The sequence below is a fragment of the Carcharhinus amblyrhynchos genome, chromosome 27 (assembly GCF_965287045.1).
Source record: "Carcharhinus amblyrhynchos chromosome 27, sCarAmb.v2.hapA, whole genome shotgun sequence".
NCBI classification, from domain to species: Eukaryota; Metazoa; Chordata; class Chondrichthyes; order Carcharhiniformes; family Carcharhinidae; genus Carcharhinus; species Carcharhinus amblyrhynchos.
Window position 1 is genome coordinate 41,704,880 of NC_137350.1, and position 21,036 is coordinate 41,725,915.

Consider the following 21,036-nt stretch of genomic DNA (forward strand, 5'->3'; position numbering starts at 1 on the left):
CCCTCAACTCCGGTATCAGCCTAGTAAACCTCCTCTGCACTCCCTCCAAGGCCAAAATATCCTTGCGTAAGTGCGGCGACCAAAACTGCACACAGTACTCCAGCTGCGGCCTCACCAGTGCCCTGTACAGTTGCAGCAAGACCTCCCTACTTTTATATTCAATCCCCCTCGCTATGAAGGCCAGCATCCCATTAGCCTTCTTGACCACCTGCTGCACCTGCAAGCTGGGTTTTTGCGACTCATGCACAAGGACCCCGAGGTCCCTCTGCACTGTCGCCTGCTGCAGTTTTTTCGCCGTGTAAGTAATAGTCCTTCCTAACATTATTCCTACCAAAGTGGACAACCAGCCAGAGGGGGAGCAATATCAGCACATCTGGACTGCGAGAGTTACACACAGCTTTTCTCAGAGACAGAACTATCATCACAGTTCAGATCCCCTCAGATCCTGTGCACCATCCAAACAACAACAAAAATTAAGCAATAATAGCAACGAGTAAGAAATACAAAACCAGAGAAAATGCTGGAAAATCTCAGCAGGTCTGGCAGCATCTGTAAGGAGAGAAAAGAGCTGACGTTTCGAGTACATATGAACCTTTGTCAAAGCTAAAAGGCATAGAAAGTGGGAGGGAATGAAAGATGAGTCATAGTCACAGAAACCAAGGGAAAGGCTGCTAATGGCAGCCCATAGAGAAAATAAAGGGTGTGAATGGCCAAACGACAGAGAAACTGAAATCAGAGGGTGAGCTGTAACAGATGGAGATGTGGGGTGGAGAGGGGGGAATGGATGGTACGGAGGTAAAATTTAGAAAAGAGGAAGCAAAGGGGGAGAAAAGGTAAGGGAAGGAGGATGAAGTAGGGGGAATGAGTTGGGGGGGGGGGTGGGGGAAGAAAAATGAAGAAAGACCATAAAGAAACAAAAAGGTAGAGAACAGTAAAAATTAAATAATAGAATGAAAACAAAGGGGTCGAGGTGGGGTAGAGCAAATCATCTGAAGTTGTTGAATTCAATGTTGAGACCGGAGGGCTGTAAAGTGCCGAGCCGAAAGGTGAGATGCTGTTCCTCAAGTTTGTATTGAGCTTCACTGGAACATTCCAACAGACCAAGGACAGACATCTGGGCATGGGAGCAGGATCGTGTGTTAAAATAGCAAGCAGTGGAAGGTCAGGGTCCTCACTGCACACAGACCAAAGGTGCTCAGCAAAGTGATTAGAGGTTTAGATAGGGTGGATGGTGATAGCCTTTTTCCTCGGATGGAGAAAGCTAGCACGAGGGGGCATGGCTTTAAATTAAGGGGGGGTAGTTATAGGACGGATGTCAGGGGTAGGTTCTTTACCCAGCGGGTGGTGAGGGATTGGAATGCCCTGCCTGCTGCAGTTGTAAATGCACCGAGTTTGGGGGCGTTTAAAAGATCCGTGGATAGGTTTATGGACGAAAAGGGATTGGTTTAGATTAGTGGGTCATTGTTTTTTAACTGGTCGGCGCAACATTGTGGGCCGAAGGGCCTGTTCTGCGCTGTAATGTTCTATGATCACCCAGTCTACACTTGGTCTCTCCGATATAGAGGAGACCACGTTGGGAGCAGCGAATGCAATACGTCAAAGTCCGCTCTTCCACCATACCCAACACCTCTCCTGTCACTCACGCCACCTTCCCATGCAATCGCAGAAGATCTAACACCTGTCCCTTTACCTCTTCTATGCTCACCACCCAAGGTCCAAAGCATTAATTCCAGGTTCCATTTCACTTGCACCTCTTTCAATTTGACGTATTGCATTCGCTGCTCCCAACGTGGTCTCCTCTATATCGGAGAGACCAAGTGTAGACTGGGTGATCACTTTGCTGAGCACCTTTGGTCTGTGTGCAATGAGGACCCTGACCTTCCACTGCTTGCTATTTTAACACACGATCCTGCTCCCATGCCCAGATGTCTGTCCTTGGTCTGTTGGAATGTTCCAGTGAAGCTCAATACAAACTTGAGGAACAGCATCTCACCTTTCGGCTCGGCACTTTACAGCCCTCCGGTCTCAACATTGAATTCAACAACTTCAGATGATTTGCTCTACCCCACCTCGACCCCTTTGTTTTCATTCGATTTTATTTTATTTTTTACTGTTCTCTATTTTTTATTTCTTTATTGTCTTTCTTCACTCCCCACTTTCTCCCCCTTTGCTTCCCTTTTTCTAAATTTTACCTCTGCCTCCCCCCACCGCCCCCGCATCTCCATCTGTCACAGTTCACCCTCTGATTTCAGTTTCTCTGCCGTTTGGCCATTTCACACCCTTTATTCTCTCTATGAGCTGCCATTAGCAGCATTTCCCCTGGTTTCTGTGACTATGACACATCTTTCATTCCCTCCCCCTGCAGTATAAACGTCTCCCACTTTCTATCCCTTTTAGCTTTGACAAAGGGTCATCGGGACTCGAAACGTCAGCTCTTTTCTCTCCTTACAGATGCTGCCAGACCTGCTGAGATTTTCCAGCATTTTCTCTTTTGGTTTCAGATTCCAGCATCCACAGTATTTTACTTGAACAAGTATAAAATGTTTGGGATGGATGACAGCATGGCAGATCTCAGCACAGTGACACCTAACTGAATCTCCACCCTGTAACTTTCCAATTCTCATCGGCTGCTCAATTCTAGCATTCCTGGGATTATCTGCCGAACAAATTTGATTGAACTTTGTAGATGAGGGTAGTGTAGTCGATGTAATCTATCTGGATTTCATCAAAGCCTTTGGCAAGATCCCACATCGAAGACTTGTAAATTCATATGGGATACAGGGTAATTTGATAAAACGGTTTCAAAATTGGCTCAGTTATAGGAGACAGAAAGTGACGACAGAAGACCAGAAGCCATTGCCCAGTGGCATATTGCAGGTATGTGTGTGGGACCCCCTATTATTTGTCATTTATACAAACAACATAGATGGCTATGGGGGTTAGGGTTAAGATTAACACTAAGATTGGCCAGGTGGTTAACAGTGAGGTGGAGTGTCTTGGCCTACAAGATATAGATGGAATGGTCAAATGGGCAGATAAAGAGCAGATGGAATTTAACCCTGAAGGTGTGAGGTGATACTCTTTGGAAGGAGTAATTTGACAAGAAAGTACTCAATGAATGGTAGGACACCAGGAAGTTCTGTGGAACAAAGGGACCTTGGTGTGTTTGTCCACAGGTCTCTGAAAGCAGGAGGGCATGTTAGTAGAGTGATGAAAAAGGCTTATGGGATACTTGCTTTTATCAACTGAGGCACAGATTACAAAAGCAGGGAAATCATGTTGGAGTTGGATAGAACTTGTAAGGTCACAGCAGGAGTACTGTGTGCAGTTTTGGTCGCCACATTATCAGAAGGATGTGATTGCACTGGAGGGAGTGCAGAGGAGAGTCACCAGGATACTGCCTGGGATGGAGCATTTAAGTTATGAAGAGAGATTGGAAAGACTTGGGTTGTTTTTGTTGGAGCAGAGAAGACTGAGGGGCGACCTGATTGAGCTGTACAAGATCACGAGAAACATGGATAGAGTGGATAAGGAACAGCTGTTCCTCTTATTTGAAAGATCAGTCATGAGGGGACATAGGTTCCAGGTGAGGGGCAGGAGGTTTAGGGAGGATATGAGGATGGTGGTGACAGTCTGGAATGCGCTGCCTGGGAGGGTGAGAGAGGCAGAATGCATCAGACTGTTTAAAAATAATCTGCACGAGTTCTTGGCACATCAGAACATTCAGGGCTACGGGCCAAGTGCTGGCAGAAGGGATTAGGTGAGAGTTCACGTGTTTCTAATGTGTTGGTGTAGACTCAGCACATAGAACATATAGAACATAGAACACTACAGCACAAACAGGCCCTTCGGCCCACGAGTTGCGCCGATCACATCAACACCTATCTATAACCCCCAATCCCATAAAACCCCATATACTCATCCAGAAGTCTTTTAAAAGACCCCAGCGAGTTTGCCTCCACCACCACTGACGGCAGCTGATTCCATTCACTCACCACCCTCTGAGTGAAAAACTTACCCCTAACATCACTTCTGTACTTTCCTCCCCGCACCTTCAATCTGTGTCCTCTCGTAGCGACCATTTCAACCCGGGGAAATAGCCTCTGAGAATCCACCCTATCTATTCCTCTCAACATTTTATAAACTTCTATCAGGTCGCCTCTCAACCTTCGTCTCTCCAGGGAAAAGAGACACATCATCTAGGCTTGCAGTACTCGATGGGCCGAAAGGCCCCTTCTGCACTGTACGATACTATGATCCTCCATCTGGATTTCCCAAGCCCAGAAATCCAGCCAGTTCCACAGTTCAGGAATATAAAAACCTGCCAATCCACCTGCACCTTTTCTTCCCCACACTAAGAGTTTTCACTCAGAAGTCTCAGATTGGATTCTGATCCTCACTGTAAGCAGAACTGAGGAATTTGAAACTTACCGACAAACAGTGGCTTTTCGAGTTTCAGTGATACGTAGCTCTGTGGTGGCGCCTCTCTCTGTCGCCATGGCAACTCATCCAGTCGCAAACGGGCAAACTTGACATTGATCTCAGCTTCCATAAAGTGCCAAGCGTCATCGTTGAGCAAGGTCGCAGATTCTACCTGTAGCTCCTCCGGACCATCACCCACATCAAAGGAAAACGAAACCAGTTTCTCTGCTACAAAACATCAGGGCAGGGGGCAAAGAGTCACTTACTCAGCACCAGAGTCAGAGGGCACGCACCAAACCTGTGGCATCAGGTGGTCACACACTGGGGAAAGACGGGGGGGTGGGGGTGAGGACGACGAGGACGATGAGGACGACGAGACTGCGGGGGGTGGTGTCGGGGGCGGTGTCGGGGGCGGTGTCGGGGGCGGTGTCGGGGGCGGTGTCGGGGGTCACCAGGAGGCGAGACCTTCTCTTTGCTCCGGGTTTATATTGCTACCTCTTCAGCATTTTCTCTGTTATTTAATTTGTTATTTGAATAATTCCTCACTTTGTGAAGATTCCCTTGTTCCATTATATTTTAATTTTTATTTTGCTGCATCCATTACTGCAAATAACGAAACTCACATTTCAATTCGAGTCGAATAAAGTTTCTGTAACCGGAATTCTCCAGGAAAACTCCAGAGGAAGATGTTGTTTTAAAATAAAAGGAGATGTCAGCACTCGGGCCGGGGTGGAAGCTCGGGAACGTCAGATAGTTCCCGTGAACAAACGAGGCCGTGTTCCAGGAACCCCCTGTGAAATTCAAACAAATCCTTCAACGTTGGCCCAGCAAACACCATTTCAATTAAATTCCCAATGTAACAATGCAGCAGCTCGTCCAGAACATCCCAGCCCCACATTACCCCCTTCACACCTCCTCCTCAGGGCCATTGACACTGCTTCCCTCCCACCTCCACACTCCAACAACAGTACCTCCCAGCCCACCCTCAGGCCCCCTCACAACTTCCCCTCCCTCCTGGGGGCCAGTGATACCACCCCACCATGCACCCCCTGTCCCCCCGCTGTCCCCCCCGTCCCCCCCCACACCGTCCCCCCCGCGCCATCCCCACACCGTCCCCCCCCCACCCCCCTGCGCCCCCCCCCCCCCCCCACCCCCCCCGACTGAAAGGACATTGTTCTGGAACATTAACTCAGCTTCTCTCTCCACACTGTCAGACCTGGTGCATGTTCCCAGATTGAATTCCTGCCCTCACTTTAACATTGAGCGCTGACTGCCCATGTCTACCCTGGCTTCCCATTAAACAGTCTGGCCCAAGGACACTCACCATCTCCATAGCAACGCAAAGGGCCCACATTAAACCAGGCCTCTGAACCCGAACGGTGTGTGTCACCAACAACAACTTTCGTAACTGGCAGATCCTCCCTGTACTTTAACAGCCCTCGGTCAGATTTCCTGTGGAAAGCATAGGGATTAGTCTGATAAAAAGAGAGATGGGATGGGCTGGATTGGAACACAAGATGTCCTTCAATATACAGAATAAATAGGGTGTTTCTCCCTTTTACAGTGACAGGAATCACATAGCTAGACTCACCACTGCCTGTAGTCTGCATCACAGTTGCAGTAATACTTTGGGTCAGCACAGGTTCTCTCCATCCCACAGGCACATCTCTGACTCCCGGGACTCGCACCTCCCCAGTAGAAATGTTTCTCAGATCCACGACCCAGCCACCAGGAGAAAGGCAACCCAGCTAAGAGGAGAAATCACAGAGACAGGCAGAGAAACCCTACAGGGACAGACAGAGACCACCCCAGGGGGGAGGGGGGGGGAGAAGAGAGACAGGCAGAGACCACCCCGGGGGTAGGAGAGGCAGAGACAGCGGTGGGGGGGGCGGGGGGTGAGGAGGAAGAGAGATGGGAAAGGCAGAGACCACCCCAGGGGGACAGGCAGAGGTATGCCAGAGGGACAGTGCTACAGACAGGCCACTGTGTGTGTGAATTTGTTGCCATGCCAATGGATTCATTTGATATCAGACGAAGGACTGATCTAAAAGTGATGAACTTATCTTTTGCCTCAATAGATTGTCAGGAAATTTTGGTTTGATTCCAGTGTGTTCTGCTCGAGTGGATTGACTCACCTGGACTGTTCAGAAGCCGAGACTTGTAGCAGGAGAAGGAAATACTCTGCTCACAATACTCAGCTGCCAGAGTGATGGCAGAGATCTCCTCCTCTGTGTTGTTGTAATATTGGATCTGACCAACGAAAGGTTTTTCCAAAGTGGAACCTGTCACTTTGGTTTCTTGTTGTTGAAGATGATAAACGACAGTCCAAGCTTTGTGCTCTGTTGACAGAAAGTTGTTGAATGAGTTCTGGGCTCACCACCTCCATCTGGCACCTACACCACTGGACCGTCCCAAACCAGCAGCCTCCTGCCAATACACTGCCTGGTCTCACACCTCCCCTAAACCCCCTCCGTCCAGCACCATCTTCCTGAACCACCCACCCAATCCAATCTAGCACCGCCCGCTTCACCAGTCTGATAGCACTCATCTACCCAATCCCCATCACCCCTCCCCAAATCCACCTGTGTGCCCCAAGCATTAACTGCCCCCATTGAATACCCCATTATCCAATAACCCCGTCCACAATCCACCGATCAATACCCCACACTGCAGCTCCAGCTGCAAACCACAACACACCCCCCATCCCTTAATACACCAGCAGACTCCCTTCCACTTTCCATGTCCTTCTGGCAGTGTGGGTGACCAGAGCTGCACACAATACTCCAAATGCAGCTGAACCAGGGTTTTATATAGCTGCAATATGATTTGCCAACTTTTGTACTCAATGCCCTGGCCAATGAAAACAAACATGCCGCATGTCCTCTTAATCACCATGGCCACCTGCATTGCAATTTGAGGGAACAGTGGACCTGCACGCCCAGATCCCTCTGCATGTTAAAGTTCCATAGGGTTCTGCCATTTACAATATTAACTCACATCTAAATTTGTTCCTCTAAAATGCATCACCTTGCAGATGTCCAGATTAAACTCCATCTGCCATTTCCGTGCCCAAGTCTCCAATCTATCGATATCCTGTTGTATCCTCTGACAACCCCCGATACTATCAGCAACTCCACCAATCTTTGTGTCATCTGCAAACTTACTAATCAGACCAACCACATTTTCCTCCAGATCATTTATATGTACTACAAACAACAGAGGTCATTTGATCCCTGCGGAACACCATTAGTCACAGATCTCCTTTCTGAAAAATATCCTTCCACCGCTACTCTCTGTCTTCTATAACCAAGCCAGTTCTGTATCCATCTAGCCGCCCACCCCGAATCCCACGTGATTTTAATTTTTGTACCAGTCTGCCATAGTGGACCTTGTCAGACACCTTACTAAAGTCCATATAAACTACATCCACAGTCGTTCCCTCTCAGTGTTTCTTGCCACCTCTTCAAAAAATTCAATTAAGTTGGTGAGACATGACCTTTCCTGTACAAAACCATGTTGCCTGTCACTAACTAGTCTATTTTCCTCCATATGTGCATATATCCTGTCCCTCAGTATCTTCTTCAAAAGCTTCCCCACCACTGATGTCAGGCTCACTGGCCTATAATTTTCTGGATTATTGCTGCTTCCTCTCTTAAAAGGGAACAACATTGGCTATTCTCCAGTCCTCTGAAACCTTGCCTGTGGTCAAAGAACATGTGAAGATCTGTTAAGGCTCCAGATATTTCTTCCCTTGCCTCCTGCAGTAACCTGGGCAAGATACCATCTGGCCCTGGGGACTTGTCTACCTTAAAGCAATTTAGGATACTCAACACTTCCTCCTTTGATATATTAACATTGTCTAGAGTGGTCACACACCCATCCCCGACCTCAACATCTGTCATGTCCTTCTCCTTGGTGAATATCAATACAAAGTATTCATTAAAGATATCACTTACTTCCTGTGGCTCCATGCATAACTTCCCCCCATTGACCTCGGATGTGTTGATTCTTTCTCTTGCTACCCTCTTGCTCCTAATACAAGCACAAAAAGCCCTGGGATTCTTCTGGACCCTATTTTTTAAAGGCATTTCATGGCCCCTTTTAGCCTCCTAATTCCATGTTTAAGTTAATTCCTATTTTCTCTATACTCCTCACGTGGAGTGAATCGAATTGGCTGGAGACTGACATCTGACATTCTGGGGACCACTGGAGGAGGCTGAACGATCATCCACTCAGCACTTCTCACTGAAGATTGCTGAGAATGCTCCAGCCTTATCCTTTGCACTGATGAGCTGGGCTCCTCCATCATCCAGGATGGGGATATTTGTGGAGCCACTTCCTCCAGGGAGTTGTTTAATTTTCCACCACGATTCACAACAGGATGTGGAAGGAGTGCAAAGCCTAGATCTGATCTGTTGGTTGTGGGATTGCTTAGCTCTGTCTATCACTTGCTGTTTGGTATGCAAATAGTTCTGTGTTGTAGCTTCACCAGGTTAACACTTCATGTTTAGGTATGCCTGGTGCTGCTCCTAGCGTGCCCTCCTGCACTCTCCATTGAGCCAGCGTTGATGCCCTGGCTTGATGGTAATGGTTGAATAGGTAAATATGAATAGGTTGAATGGTTGAATAGTTAATAGGTAAAATGTTAGAATCCGTCATCAAGGAGGAAATAGCGAGGCATCTTGAGAGGAATTGCTTGATAGAGCAGACGCAGCATGGTTTCGTTAAAGGGAAGTCGTCTCTGACAAATTTACTGGAGTTCTATGAGGATGTGTCTAGGGCGGTGGATAGAGGAGAGCCGGTGGATGTGGTCTTTCTTGATTTTCAGAAGGCGTTTGACAAGGTGCCTCACAAAAGGTTATTGCAGAAGGTCAGGGGACATGGAGTTGGGGGTAGGGTGTTAGCGTGGATAGAGGACTGGTTGTCAAATAGGAGGCAGAGAGTGGGGGTCAACGGGTGCTATTTGGATTGGCGGATGGTGACTAGTGGAGTGCCCCAGGGGTCGGTGCTGGGGCCTCAGCTATTTACCATTTATATAGATGATCTGGAGGAGGGAACCGAGTGTAGGGTGTCGAAATTTGCTGATGACACCAAGATTGGTGGAACGGCAAATTGTGCGGAGGGTGTGGGGAGTCTACAGAAGGATCTAGATAGGCTGGGCGAATGGGCCAGGAAATGGCAAATGGAATTTAATGTTGGCAAGTGCGAGGTGGTCCACTTTGGTAGGAATAATGGTAGGAAGGATTATTACTTACGTGGAGAAAAACTGCAGCAGGCAACGGTGCAGAGGGACCTCGGGGTCCTTGTGCATGAGTCGCAAAAACCCAGCTTGCAGGTGCAGCAGGTGGTCAGGAAGGCGAATGGGATGCTGGCCTTCATAGCGAGGGGGATTGAATATAAAAGTAGGGAGGTCTTGCTGCGGCTGTATAGGGCATTGGTGAGGCCGCAGCTGGAGTACTGTGTGCAGTTTTGGGCGCCGTACTTACGCAAGGATATTTTGGCCTTGGAGGGAGTGCAGAGGAGGTTTACTAGGCTGATGCCGGAGTTGAGGGGGTTGAGCTATGAGGAGAGGCTGAATAAATTAGGCTTGTACTCGTTAGAGTTTAGAAGAATGAGGGGAGATCTCATTGAGATGTATAAGATGATGAATGGGATGGATAGGATAGAGGTGGAGAGACTCTTCCCGCTCAGAAAGGATGGTAGGACTATGGGGCACAGCCTCAAGATAAAGGGGGGGGCGGTTTAGAACGGAGTTGAGGAGGAACTTCTTCACTCAAAGGGTGGTGAATCTCTGGAATTCTCTGCCCGTTGAAGTGGTGGAGGCTACCTCGCTAAATATATTTAAGTCACAGGTTGATGGGTTTTTGATAGGCAAGGGGATTAAGGGTTATGGGGAGAGGGCGGGAATGTGGAACTGAGACATGACAGATCAGCCATGATCTTATTGAATGGCGGGGCAGGCTCGAAGGGCTAGATGGCCTACTCCTGCTCCTATTTCTTATGTTCTTATGTTGAGTGGGGGATATACTGGGCTGTGAGGTTACACATTGTGCTGGAGTATAATTCCACTGCTGCTGATGGCCCACAGTGCCTCATGGATGCCCAGTCTTAAGTTGCTGGATCTGTTTGAAGTCTGTCCCAATTAGGTACTGAAGAAATGAAGTAAATACCTGTCATTGTGCAGCGAACAGTGAAGGGTCTGGATGGACCACTCCCATCAGGGTCAATGGTGTAGTTTCCAGAAGTTCTAACACCCAGCTTTCTATATCCATCACATGACTCTGGATAGAGGGCTTGAAATGGATTGAAAAAATGAGATGGAAAGGGAGAATGAAGGTGGAGGGAGGAAGAAAGAATTGGGCGGATAGTGTGATAATGAAGAGGTGAAAAAGACAGAATCACACACTCATTCCAGGCGTAACCACAACAATTGCATTGCTACCACTCCCACCCACAGGCTCGTACTTTCCAGTAAGGATTATGGAAAATTGGGAAAAGTTTTGCTTATTCATCTGGAAAGAACACCCAAAAAAATCAAACACTCCCAGGACAGGTACAGCACAGGGTTAGATACAGAGTAAAGCTCCCTCTACACTGTCCCCATCAAACACTCCCAGGACAGGTACAGCACGGGGTTAGATACAGAGTAAAGCTCCCTCTACACTGTCCCCATCAAACACTCCCAGGACAGGTACAGCACGGGGTTAGATACAGAGTAAAGCTCCCTCTACACTGTCCCCCCATCAAACACTCCCAGGACAGGTACAGCACAGGGTTAGATACAGAGTAAAGCTCCCTCTACACTGTCCCCCCATCAAACACTCCCAGGACAGGTACAGCACAGGGTTAGATACAGAGTAAAGCTCCCTCTACACTGTCCCCATCAAACACTCCCAGGACAGGTACAGCACGGGGTTAGATACAGAGTAAAGCTCCCTCTACACTGTCCCCCCCATCAAACACTCCCAGGACAGGTACAGCACAGGGTTAGATACAGAGTAAAGCTCCCTCTACACTGTCCCCATCAAACACTCCCAGGACAGGTACAGCACGGGGTTAGATACAGAGTAAAGCTCCCTCTACACTGTCCCCATCAAACACTCCCAGGACAGGTACAGCACGGGGTTAGATACAGAGTAAAGCTCCCTCTACACTGTCCCCATCAAACACTCCTGGGACACTCCTCGGGCAGCACTTTAGCATAGTGGTTAGCACTGCTGCTTCACAGCTCCAGGGTCCTGGGTTCGATTCCCAGCTCGGGTCACTGTCTGTGTGGAGTTTGCACATTCTCCTCATGTCTGCGTGGGTTTCCTCCCACAGTCCAAAGATGTGCGGGTTAGGTTGATTGGCCATGCTACGAAATTGCCCCTTAGTGTCCAGAGCTGTGTAGGTTAGAGGGATTAGTGGGTATAATATGTAGGGATATGGGGGTAGGGCCTGGGTGGGATTGTGTTCGGTGCAGACTCGATGGGCCGAAGGGCCTCTTTCTGAACTGTAGGGTTCTATGATTCTAACATCCCAGGACAGGTACAGATCAGGTACGACACAGAGTAAAGCTCCCTCTATGCTGCCCCCATCAAACTCTCCCAGGATAGGTACAGCACAGGATTAGATAGAGTAAAGCTCCCTCTACACTGTCCCCACAGATCTGTTTTTATACTATTACTCACAGTTATGACAGGTTGGTCCTTTATATCCTGTCCTTTCACAATCACAGACAAAATTCTCTGAAGTCTGCAGACAGATTCCTCCATGTTCACATAAGTTTGGGGTACATCTGCCAGTAGTGAAAACAAAAAAACTTGATTAAGACAGCGAATGACACAAAATAATGTTCACTGCCAAAAACTGAATTTCAGTAGAGAACGCTGCATTAGCAAAGTCACTGTTTATTCAGCAGGGTAAGGATCACTCACTGTGTAACTGTACAGAGTCACTGTTTATTCAGGGTAAGGGTCACTCACTGTGTAACTGTACAGAGTCACTGTTTATTCAGGGTAAGGATCACTCACTGTGTAACTGTACAGAGTCACTGTTTATTCAGGGTAAGGGTCACTCACTGTGTAACTGTACAGAGTCACTGTTTATTCAGGGTAAGGATCACTCACTGTGTAACTGTACAGAGTCACTGTTTATTCAGCAGGGTAAGGATCACTCACTGTGTAACTGTACAGAGTCACTGTTTATTCAGGGTAAGGATCACTCACTGTGTAACTGTACAGAGTCACTGTTTATTCAGGGTAAGGATCACTCACTGTGTAACTGTACAGAGTCACTGTTTATTCAGGGTAAGGATCACTCACTGTGTAACTGTACAGAGTCACTGTTTATTCAGGGTAAGGATCACTCACTGTGTAACTGTACAGAGTCACTGTTTATTCAGCAGGGTAAGGATCACTCACTGTGTAACTGTACAGAGTCACTGTTTATTCAGGGTAAGGGTCACTCACCGTGTAACTGTACAGAGTCACTGTTTATTCAGGGTAAGGATGACTCACTGTGTAACTGTACAGAGTCACTGTTTATTCAGGGTAAGGATCACTCACTGTGTAACTGTACAGAGTCACTGTTTATTCAGGGTAAGGATCACTCACTGTGTAACTGTACAGAGTCACTGTTTATTCAGGGTAAGAGTCACTCACTGTGTAACTGTACAGAGTCACTGTTTATTCAGGGTAAGAATCACTCACTGTGTAACTGTACAGAGTCACTGTTTATTCAGGGTAAGAGTCACTCACTGTGTAACTGTACAGAGTCACTGTTTATTCAGGGTAAGGATCACTCAGTGTGTAACTGTACAGAGTCACTGTTTATTCAGCAGGATAAGGGTCACTCACTGTGTAACTGTACAGAGTCACTGTTTATTCAGCAGGGTAAGGATCACTCACTGTGTAACTGTACAGAGTCACTGTTTATTCAGGGTAAGGATCACTCACTGTGTAACTGTACAGAGTCACTGTTTATTCAGCAGGGTAAGGGTCACTCACTGTGTAACTGTACAGAGTCACTGTTTATTCAGGGTAAGGATCACTCACTGTGTAACTGTACAGAGTCACTGTTTATTCAGGGTAAGGGTCACTCACTGTGTAACTGTACAGAGTCACTGTTTATTCAGGGTAAGGATCACTCACTGTGTAACTGTACAGAGTCACTGTTTATTCAGCAGGGTAAGGATCACTCACTGTGTAACTGTACAGAGTCACTGTTTATTCAGGGTAAGGATCACTCACTGTGTAACTGTACAGAGTCACTGTTTATTCAGGGTAAGGATCACTCACTGTGTAACTGTACAGAGTCACTGTTTATTCAGGGTAAGGATCACTCACTGTGTAACTGTACAGAGTCACTGTTTATTCAGGGTAAGGATCACTCACTGTGTAACTGTACAGAGTCACTGTTTATTCAGCAGGGTAAGGATCACTCACTGTGTAACTGTACAGAGTCACTGTTTATTCAGGGTAAGGGTCACTCACTGTGTAACTGTACAGAGTCACTGTTTATTCAGGGTAAGGATGACTCACTGTGTAACTGTACAGAGTCACTGTTTATTCAGGGTAAGGATCACTCACTGTGTAACTGTACAGAGTCACTGTTTATTCAGGGTAAGGATCACTCACTGTGTAACTGTACAGAGTCACTGTTTATTCAGGGTAAGAGTCACTCACTGTGTAACTGTACAGAGTCACTGTTTATTCAGGGTAAGAATCACTCACTGTGTAACTGTACAGAGTCACTGTTTATTCAGGGTAAGAGTCACTCACTGTGTAACTGTACAGAGTCACTGTTTATTCAGGGTAAGGATCACTCAGTGTGTAACTGTACAGAGTCACTGTTTATTCAGCAGGATAAGGGTCACTCACTGTGTAACTGTACAGAGTCACTGTTTATTCAGCAGGGTAAGGATCACTCACTGTGTAACTGTACAGAGTCACTGTTTATTCAGGGTAAGGATCACTCACTGTGTAACTGTACAGAGTCACTGTTTATTCAGCAGGGTAAGGGTCACTCACTGTGTAACTGTACAGAGTCACTGTTTATTCAGGGTAAGGATCACTCACTGTGTAACTGTACAGAGTCACTGTTTATTCAGCAGGGTAAGGGTCACTCACTGTGTAACTGTACGTAGTCACTGTTTATTCAGGGTAAGGATCACTCACTGTGTAACTGTACAGAGTCACTGTTTATTCAGCAGGGTAAGGATCACTCACTGTGTAACTGTACAGAGTCACTGTTTATTCAGGGTAAGGATCACTCACTGTGTAACTGTACAGAGTCACTGTTTATTCAGCAGGGTAAGGATCACTCACTGTGTAACTGTACAGAGTCACTGTTTATTCAGGGTAAGGATCACTCACTGTGTAACTGTACAGAGTCACTGTTTATTCAGCAGGGTAAGGGTCACTCACTGTGTAACTGTACAGAGTCACTGTTTATTCAGCAGGGTAAGGGTCACTCACTGTGTAACTGTACAGAGTCACTGTTTATTCAGCAGGGTAAGGGTCACTCACTGTGTAACTGTACAGAGTCACTGTTTATTCAGGGTAAGGGTCACTCAATGTGTAACTGTACAGAGTCACTGTTTATTCAGGGTAAGGGTCACTCAATGTGTAACTGTACAGATGTGGAGATGCCGGTCTTGCACTGGGGTGGGCACAGTAAGAAGTCTCACAACACCAGGTTAAAGTCCAACAGGTTTATTTGGCAGCACTTGCTATCGGAGTCTCAAATTCCTTCATCAGGTGAGTGAGGACTTGTGTTCACAAACAGGGCATATAAAGACATGAGCTCACTTAATGGTTGGAATGAGAGTCTTTACAGGTAACCAAATCTTAAAGGCACAGACAATGTGAGTGGAGAGACGGCCAACCAGAGGTTAAAGAGGTGTGTAACTGTCCTGGCTGGAGACAATACACACCTTTTTAACCTGTGCTTAACGCTCTCTCCACTCACATTGTCTGTGCCTTTAAGAATGGATTACCTGTAAAGACTCATATTCCAACCTTTATGTGAGCTCATTTCTTTATATGCCCTGTTTGCGAACACAAGTTTGTGAACAACAACGTTGTTTAAAAAGGGTAGCAAGAATAATTCAGGTAATTACAGGCTGGTGAGCCTTACATCAGTGGTAAGGAAATTATTGGAGAGGATTCTTCGAGACAGGATTTATTCTCACTTGGAAATAAATGGACGTATTAGTGTGAAGCAACATGGTTTTGTGAACAGGAGGTCGTGTCCTGCAAACTTGATCAAGTTTTTCAAGGAAGTGATGAAAATGATTGATGAGGGTAGGGCAGTGGATGTTATTTACATGGACTTCAGTAAGGCCTTTGACAAGATCCCTCATGGCAGACTGGTGCAGAAGGTGAAGTTGCATGGGATCAGAGGTGAGCTGGCAAGGTGGATACAGAACTGGTTTGGTCAAAGAAGGCAGAGGGTAGTAGTGAAAGAGTGCGGTTCTGAATGGAGGGCTGTGACAAGTGATGTTCCTCAGGGATCAGTGCTGGGACCTTTGCTGTTTGTAATATATATAAATGATTTGGAGGAAAATGTAACTGGTTTGATTAGCAAGTTTGCAGATGACACAAAGGTTGATGGATTTACAGATAGCGATGAGGATCGTCAGAGGATACGGCAGGATATAGATCAGTTGGAGACTTGGGTGCAGAGATGACAGATGGAATTTAACCCAGACAAATGTGAGGTAATGCATTTTGGAGGGTCTAATACAGATAGGAAATATACAGTAAATGGCAGAACCCTTAGGAGTATTGATAGGCAAAGGGATCTGGGTGTACAGGTACACGGGTCACTGAAAATGGCAATGCTGGTGGAGAAGGTAGTCAAGAAGGCATACGGCATGCTTACCTTCATTGGCCGGAGCATTGAGATTAAAAATTGGCAAGTCATGCTGCCGCTTTATCAAACCTTAGTTAGGCCGCATTTGGAATATAGTGTTCAATTCCGGTCGCCACACTACCAGAAGGATGTGGAGGCTTTGGAGAGGGTTCAGAAAAGATCTACCAGGATGTTGCCTGGTATGGAGGGCATTAGCTATGAAGAGAGGTTGGAGAAACTTGGCTTGTTCTCACTGGAGTGTCGGAGGTTGAGGGGAGACCTGATAGAAGTCTACAAGATTATGAGAGGTATGGACAGAGTGGATAGTCAGAAGCTTTTTCCCAGGGTGGAAGAGTCAATTACTGGGGGGCACAGGTTTAAGGTGCGAGGGGCAAGTTTTAAAAAAAAAGAGATGTACAAGGCAGATTTTTTACACAGAGTGGTGGGTGCCTGGAACTCGTTGCCAGAGGAGGCAGTGGAACTGGATACAGTAGTGACTTTTAAGGGGTGTCATGACAAGTACATAATGAGATGGGAATAGAGGGATATGGTCCCCAGAAGGGTAGGGGGTTTTAGTTCAGTCGGGCAGCACGGTCGGTGCAGGCTTAGAGGACTGAAGGGCCTGTTCCTGTGCTGGAATTTTCTTTGTTGTTATTTAGGATAAGGATCACTCACTGTGTAACTGTACAGAGTCACTGTTTATTCAGGGTAAGGGTCACTCACTGTGTAACTGTACAGAGTCACTGTTTATTCAGCAGGGTAAGGATCACTCACTGTGTAACTGTACAGAGTCACTGTTTATTCAGGGTAAGGGTCACTCACTGTGTAACTGTACAGAGTCACTGTTTATTCAGGGTAAGGGTCACTCACTGTGTAACTGTACAGAGTCACTGTTTATTCAGGGTAAGGATCACTCACTGTGTAACTGTACAGAGTCACTGTTTATTCAGGGTAAGGGTCACTCACTGTGTAACTGTACAGAGTCACTGTTTATTCAGGGTAAGGGTCACTCACTGTGTAACTGTACAGAGTCACTGTTTATTCAGGGTAAGGGTCACTCACTGTGTAACTGTACAGAGTCACTGTTTATTCAGGGTAAGGATCACTCACTGTGTAACTGTACAGAGTCACTGTTTATTCAGGGTAAGGGTCACTCACTGTGTAACGGTACAGAGTCACTGTTTATTCAGGGTAAGAGTCACTCACTGTGTAACTGTACAGAGTCACTGTTTATTCAGCAGGGTAAGGATCACTCACTGTGTAACTGTACAGAGTCACTGTTTATTCAGGGTAAGGGTCACTCACTGTGTAACTGTACAGAGTCACTGTTTATTCAGCAGGGTAAGGATCACTCACTGTGTAACTGTACAGAGTCACTGTTTATTCAGGGTAAGGATCACTCACTGTGTAACTGTACAGGGTCACTGTTTATTCAGGGTAAGAGTCACTCACTGTGTAACTGTACAGAGTCACTGTTTATTCAGTGTAAGGGTCACTTACTGTGTAACTGTACAGAGTCACTGTTTATTCAGGGTAAGGGTCACTCACTGTGTAACTGTACAGAGTCACTGTTTATTCAGGGTAAGAGTCACTCACTGTGTAACTGTACAGAGTCACTGTTTATTCAGGGTAAGGGTCACTCACTGTGTAACTGTACAGAGTCACTGTTTATTCAGTGTAAGGGTCACTTACTGTGTAACTGTACAGAGTCACTGTTTATTCAGGGTAAGAGTCACTCACTGTGTAACTGTACAGAGTCACTGTTTATTCAGGGTAAGGGTCACTCACTGTGTAACTGTACAGAGTCACTGTTTATTCAGTGTAAGGGTCACTTACTGTGTAACTGTACAGAGTCACTGTTTATTCAGCAGGGTAAGGATCACTCACTATGTAACTGTACAGAGTCACTGTTTATTCAGTGTAAGGGTCACTCACTGTGTAACTGTACAGAGTCACTGTTTATTCAGCAGGGTAAGGGTCACTCACTGTGTAACTGTACAGAGTCACTGTTTTTTTCAGAGTAAGGGTCACTCACTGTGTAACTGTACAGAGTCACTGTTTTTTTCAGAGTAAGGGTCACGGACCTTATTTCTTGTTTTCCTATTTTAATTGATTTGGAAATGTATAATACACCTACCTGTCCGTTATTCCACATGTGTTAAACAGCATTTCTGCATATCGTCCGAGTGTCCGTCGTTTTACTAGCTCCAGATCCACAAGATAATTGTCCACATGGATTCGCTGCATGCAGCCGTGGAAAACACTCATGTTGGAAAAACAACCCAAGTTCCTGACACTGGGGGGGCAGCCTGCGCATGTTCAGAGTAGAAAGTGATGGTGTGTGTTCGTGTACACAGAGAACTGGCTCAATGGTAAACAAAAGCCTCGTTTGAAAAGCAGAATACAAACAGCTGTGATTAGAATCATCAATTCGATAGATAAAGAATAGTGTTCGCAAGAAATTAAAATAAAGAGGACATTCTAAAGCCTAAATAATGATGATAACATTCAGCCAAATAAGAGATTAAGAAGAATAAAAAGTGAGGAGAGAGAAGTGATATCTGCAAGAGGAAACAGCACTGATTCACTCAGACAGAAGCTTATTCCTGAAATACAAAGGCAGATGTAGAAAATAGGGAAATTTCAGATAGAGTATTTAAAATTCTGAAATGGTAAAACAGAGTAAATGGAACATTATAAGTGTCTATTTTAGATATTGTCTTGTCTAATGGGACAGGATTAATTAGTAATCTCCAATGAGGAAGAATCATCATATCATTTTACTTTGTGTTTAAGAATGACATACGCAGTCCGAAACTCGAGTATTGAAGCTAAATAAAGGTGAGTTAGCCAATGTAGATTGGGAAATCAGGTTAAAAGGTGTGGCAGTGGATGACAGCGGCAAATGTTGAAAAAAAGACCAATAATTCTCAAAAAATATATATTCCATTGAGAAGTGAAAACTCCAAGAACTATTCAGGGCAATGTAAAGAGGTTAGATTGAAACAAGTGGATTGTAATATTGCCCAGGAGAGAAGCAAATCACAGAACACCAGCAAAGAATGGCGAAAATATTGATAAAGAAGCGGAAAAGGGAGCAAGATTATAAAAGAAATATAAATGTATGCAAAAAACAAATACAACAGTGAAAGTAAATGCGGGTCCCTGAGAAAGGGGAAATTATACTGGAGAATCGATAAAAAGCAGGACATTAAACATACATTTTGGGTGGGATTCTCCCAAAGAAACTAAGTGTTGAATCTGTGTTAAAATTGGAGTTTTTCTATGTTCTCAATCACGCTGGTTTTTCCAGCAGGAGTTTTAAAATGATTCTCCAAACTTTGCTGGATTCCAGGGAAGTGCTGGAAGATTGGAAAATGGCTAATGTTATGCCGCTGTTTAAAAAAGGTAGCAGGCAAAAGGCAGGGAATTATAGGCCGGTTAGTTTAACGCCTGTTGTTAGTAAAATGCTTGAAGCCGTCATCAAAGAAGAAATAGCGAGGCACCTAGAGAGGAATGGGTTGATCGAGCAGACGCAGCACGGATTCGTTAAGGGGAAGTCGTGTCTGACAAATTTATTGGATTTCTATGAGGATGTGACTAGTGCGGTAGACAGAGGGGAACAGGTGGATGTGGTGTTTCTCGATTTTCAAAAGGCGTTTGATAAGGTGCCTCAAAAGGTTGCTTCAGAAGGTTAGGGGGCATGGAGTTGGGGGTAAGGTGTTAGTGTGGATAGAGGATTGGTTGTCTAATAGGAGGCAGAGTTGGTATCAATGGATGCTATTCTGATTGGCAGTTGGTAACTAGTGGAGTGCCGCAGGGATCGGTGCTGGGGCCTCAGCTATTTACCATTTATATAGATGATCTGGAGGAGGGGGCTGAGTGTAGGGTGACGAAATTTGCTGATGACACAAAGATGAGTGGAAAAGCAAATTGTGCGGAGGGTGTGGAAAGTCTGCAGAGGGATCTGGATAGGCTGAGCGAGTGGGCGAGGACCTGGCAGATGGAGTACAATGTTAGCAAGTGTGAGGTTATCCACTTTGGCAGGAATAATAGTAGGAGGGATTATTATTTAAAGGGTGAAAAGCTGCAGCATGCTACGGTGCAGAGGGACCTGGGAGTCCTTGTGCATAAGTCGCAAAAACCCAGTCTGCAGGTGCAGCAGGTGATCAAGAAGGCGAATGGAATGTTGGTCTTTATAGCGAGGGGGATAGAATATAAAAGCAGGGAGGTCTTGCTGCAACTGTACAGGGTACTGGTGAGGCCGCAGCTGGAGTACTGTGTGCAGTTTTGGTCGCCGCACTTGCTCAAGGATTTTTTGGCCTTGGACGGAGTGCAGAGGAAATTCACTAGGCTGATACCAGAGATGAGGGGGTTAGACTATGAAGAGAGACTAAATAGACTGGGTCTGTACTCGTTGGAGTTTAGAAGGATGAGGGGGGATCTTATAGAGACGTATAAGATAATGAAAGGGATGGGTAGAGGTAGAGAGATTTTTCCTGCTCAGAAAGGACAGTAGGACTAGAGGGCACAGCCTCAAGATAAGGGGGGGTGCAGTTTAGAACGGAGTTGAGGAGGAACTTCTTCACTCAAAGGGCGGTGAATCTCTGGAATTCTCTGCCCACTGAAGTGGTGGAGGCTGCCTCGCTAAATATATTTAAGACACGGGTAGATAGGTTTTTGTTAGACAATGGAATTAAAGGTTATGGGGAGAAAGCGGGAAAGTGGAACTGATCCACTTCAGATCAGCCATGATCTTATTGAATGGCGGGGCAGGCT

The 21,036-nt window shown here is 46.0% G+C and overlaps 1 protein-coding gene across 1 annotated transcript in view; it reads right to left on the minus strand.

Annotated features, from left to right (window-relative positions):
* Nucleotides 1-21,036, minus strand: part of cntnap1 (contactin associated protein 1) — an 80,697-nt gene that overhangs the window by 35,768 nt on the left and 23,893 nt on the right. Inside the window, exons 10-17 of the mRNA XM_080213925.1 lie at nucleotides 18,395-18,566; nucleotides 12,093-12,199; nucleotides 10,593-10,715; nucleotides 6,558-6,761; nucleotides 6,014-6,170; nucleotides 5,747-5,874; nucleotides 5,046-5,213; nucleotides 4,432-4,650 (exon numbers count right to left, since the gene is read on the minus strand). Of these exons, the coding sequence (XP_080070051.1) occupies nucleotides 4,432-4,650; nucleotides 5,046-5,213; nucleotides 5,747-5,874; nucleotides 6,014-6,170; nucleotides 6,558-6,761; nucleotides 10,593-10,715; nucleotides 12,093-12,199; nucleotides 18,395-18,566 (1,278 nt within the window). The remainder of the gene's footprint in view (nucleotides 1-4,431; nucleotides 4,651-5,045; nucleotides 5,214-5,746; nucleotides 5,875-6,013; nucleotides 6,171-6,557; nucleotides 6,762-10,592; nucleotides 10,716-12,092; nucleotides 12,200-18,394; nucleotides 18,567-21,036) is intronic.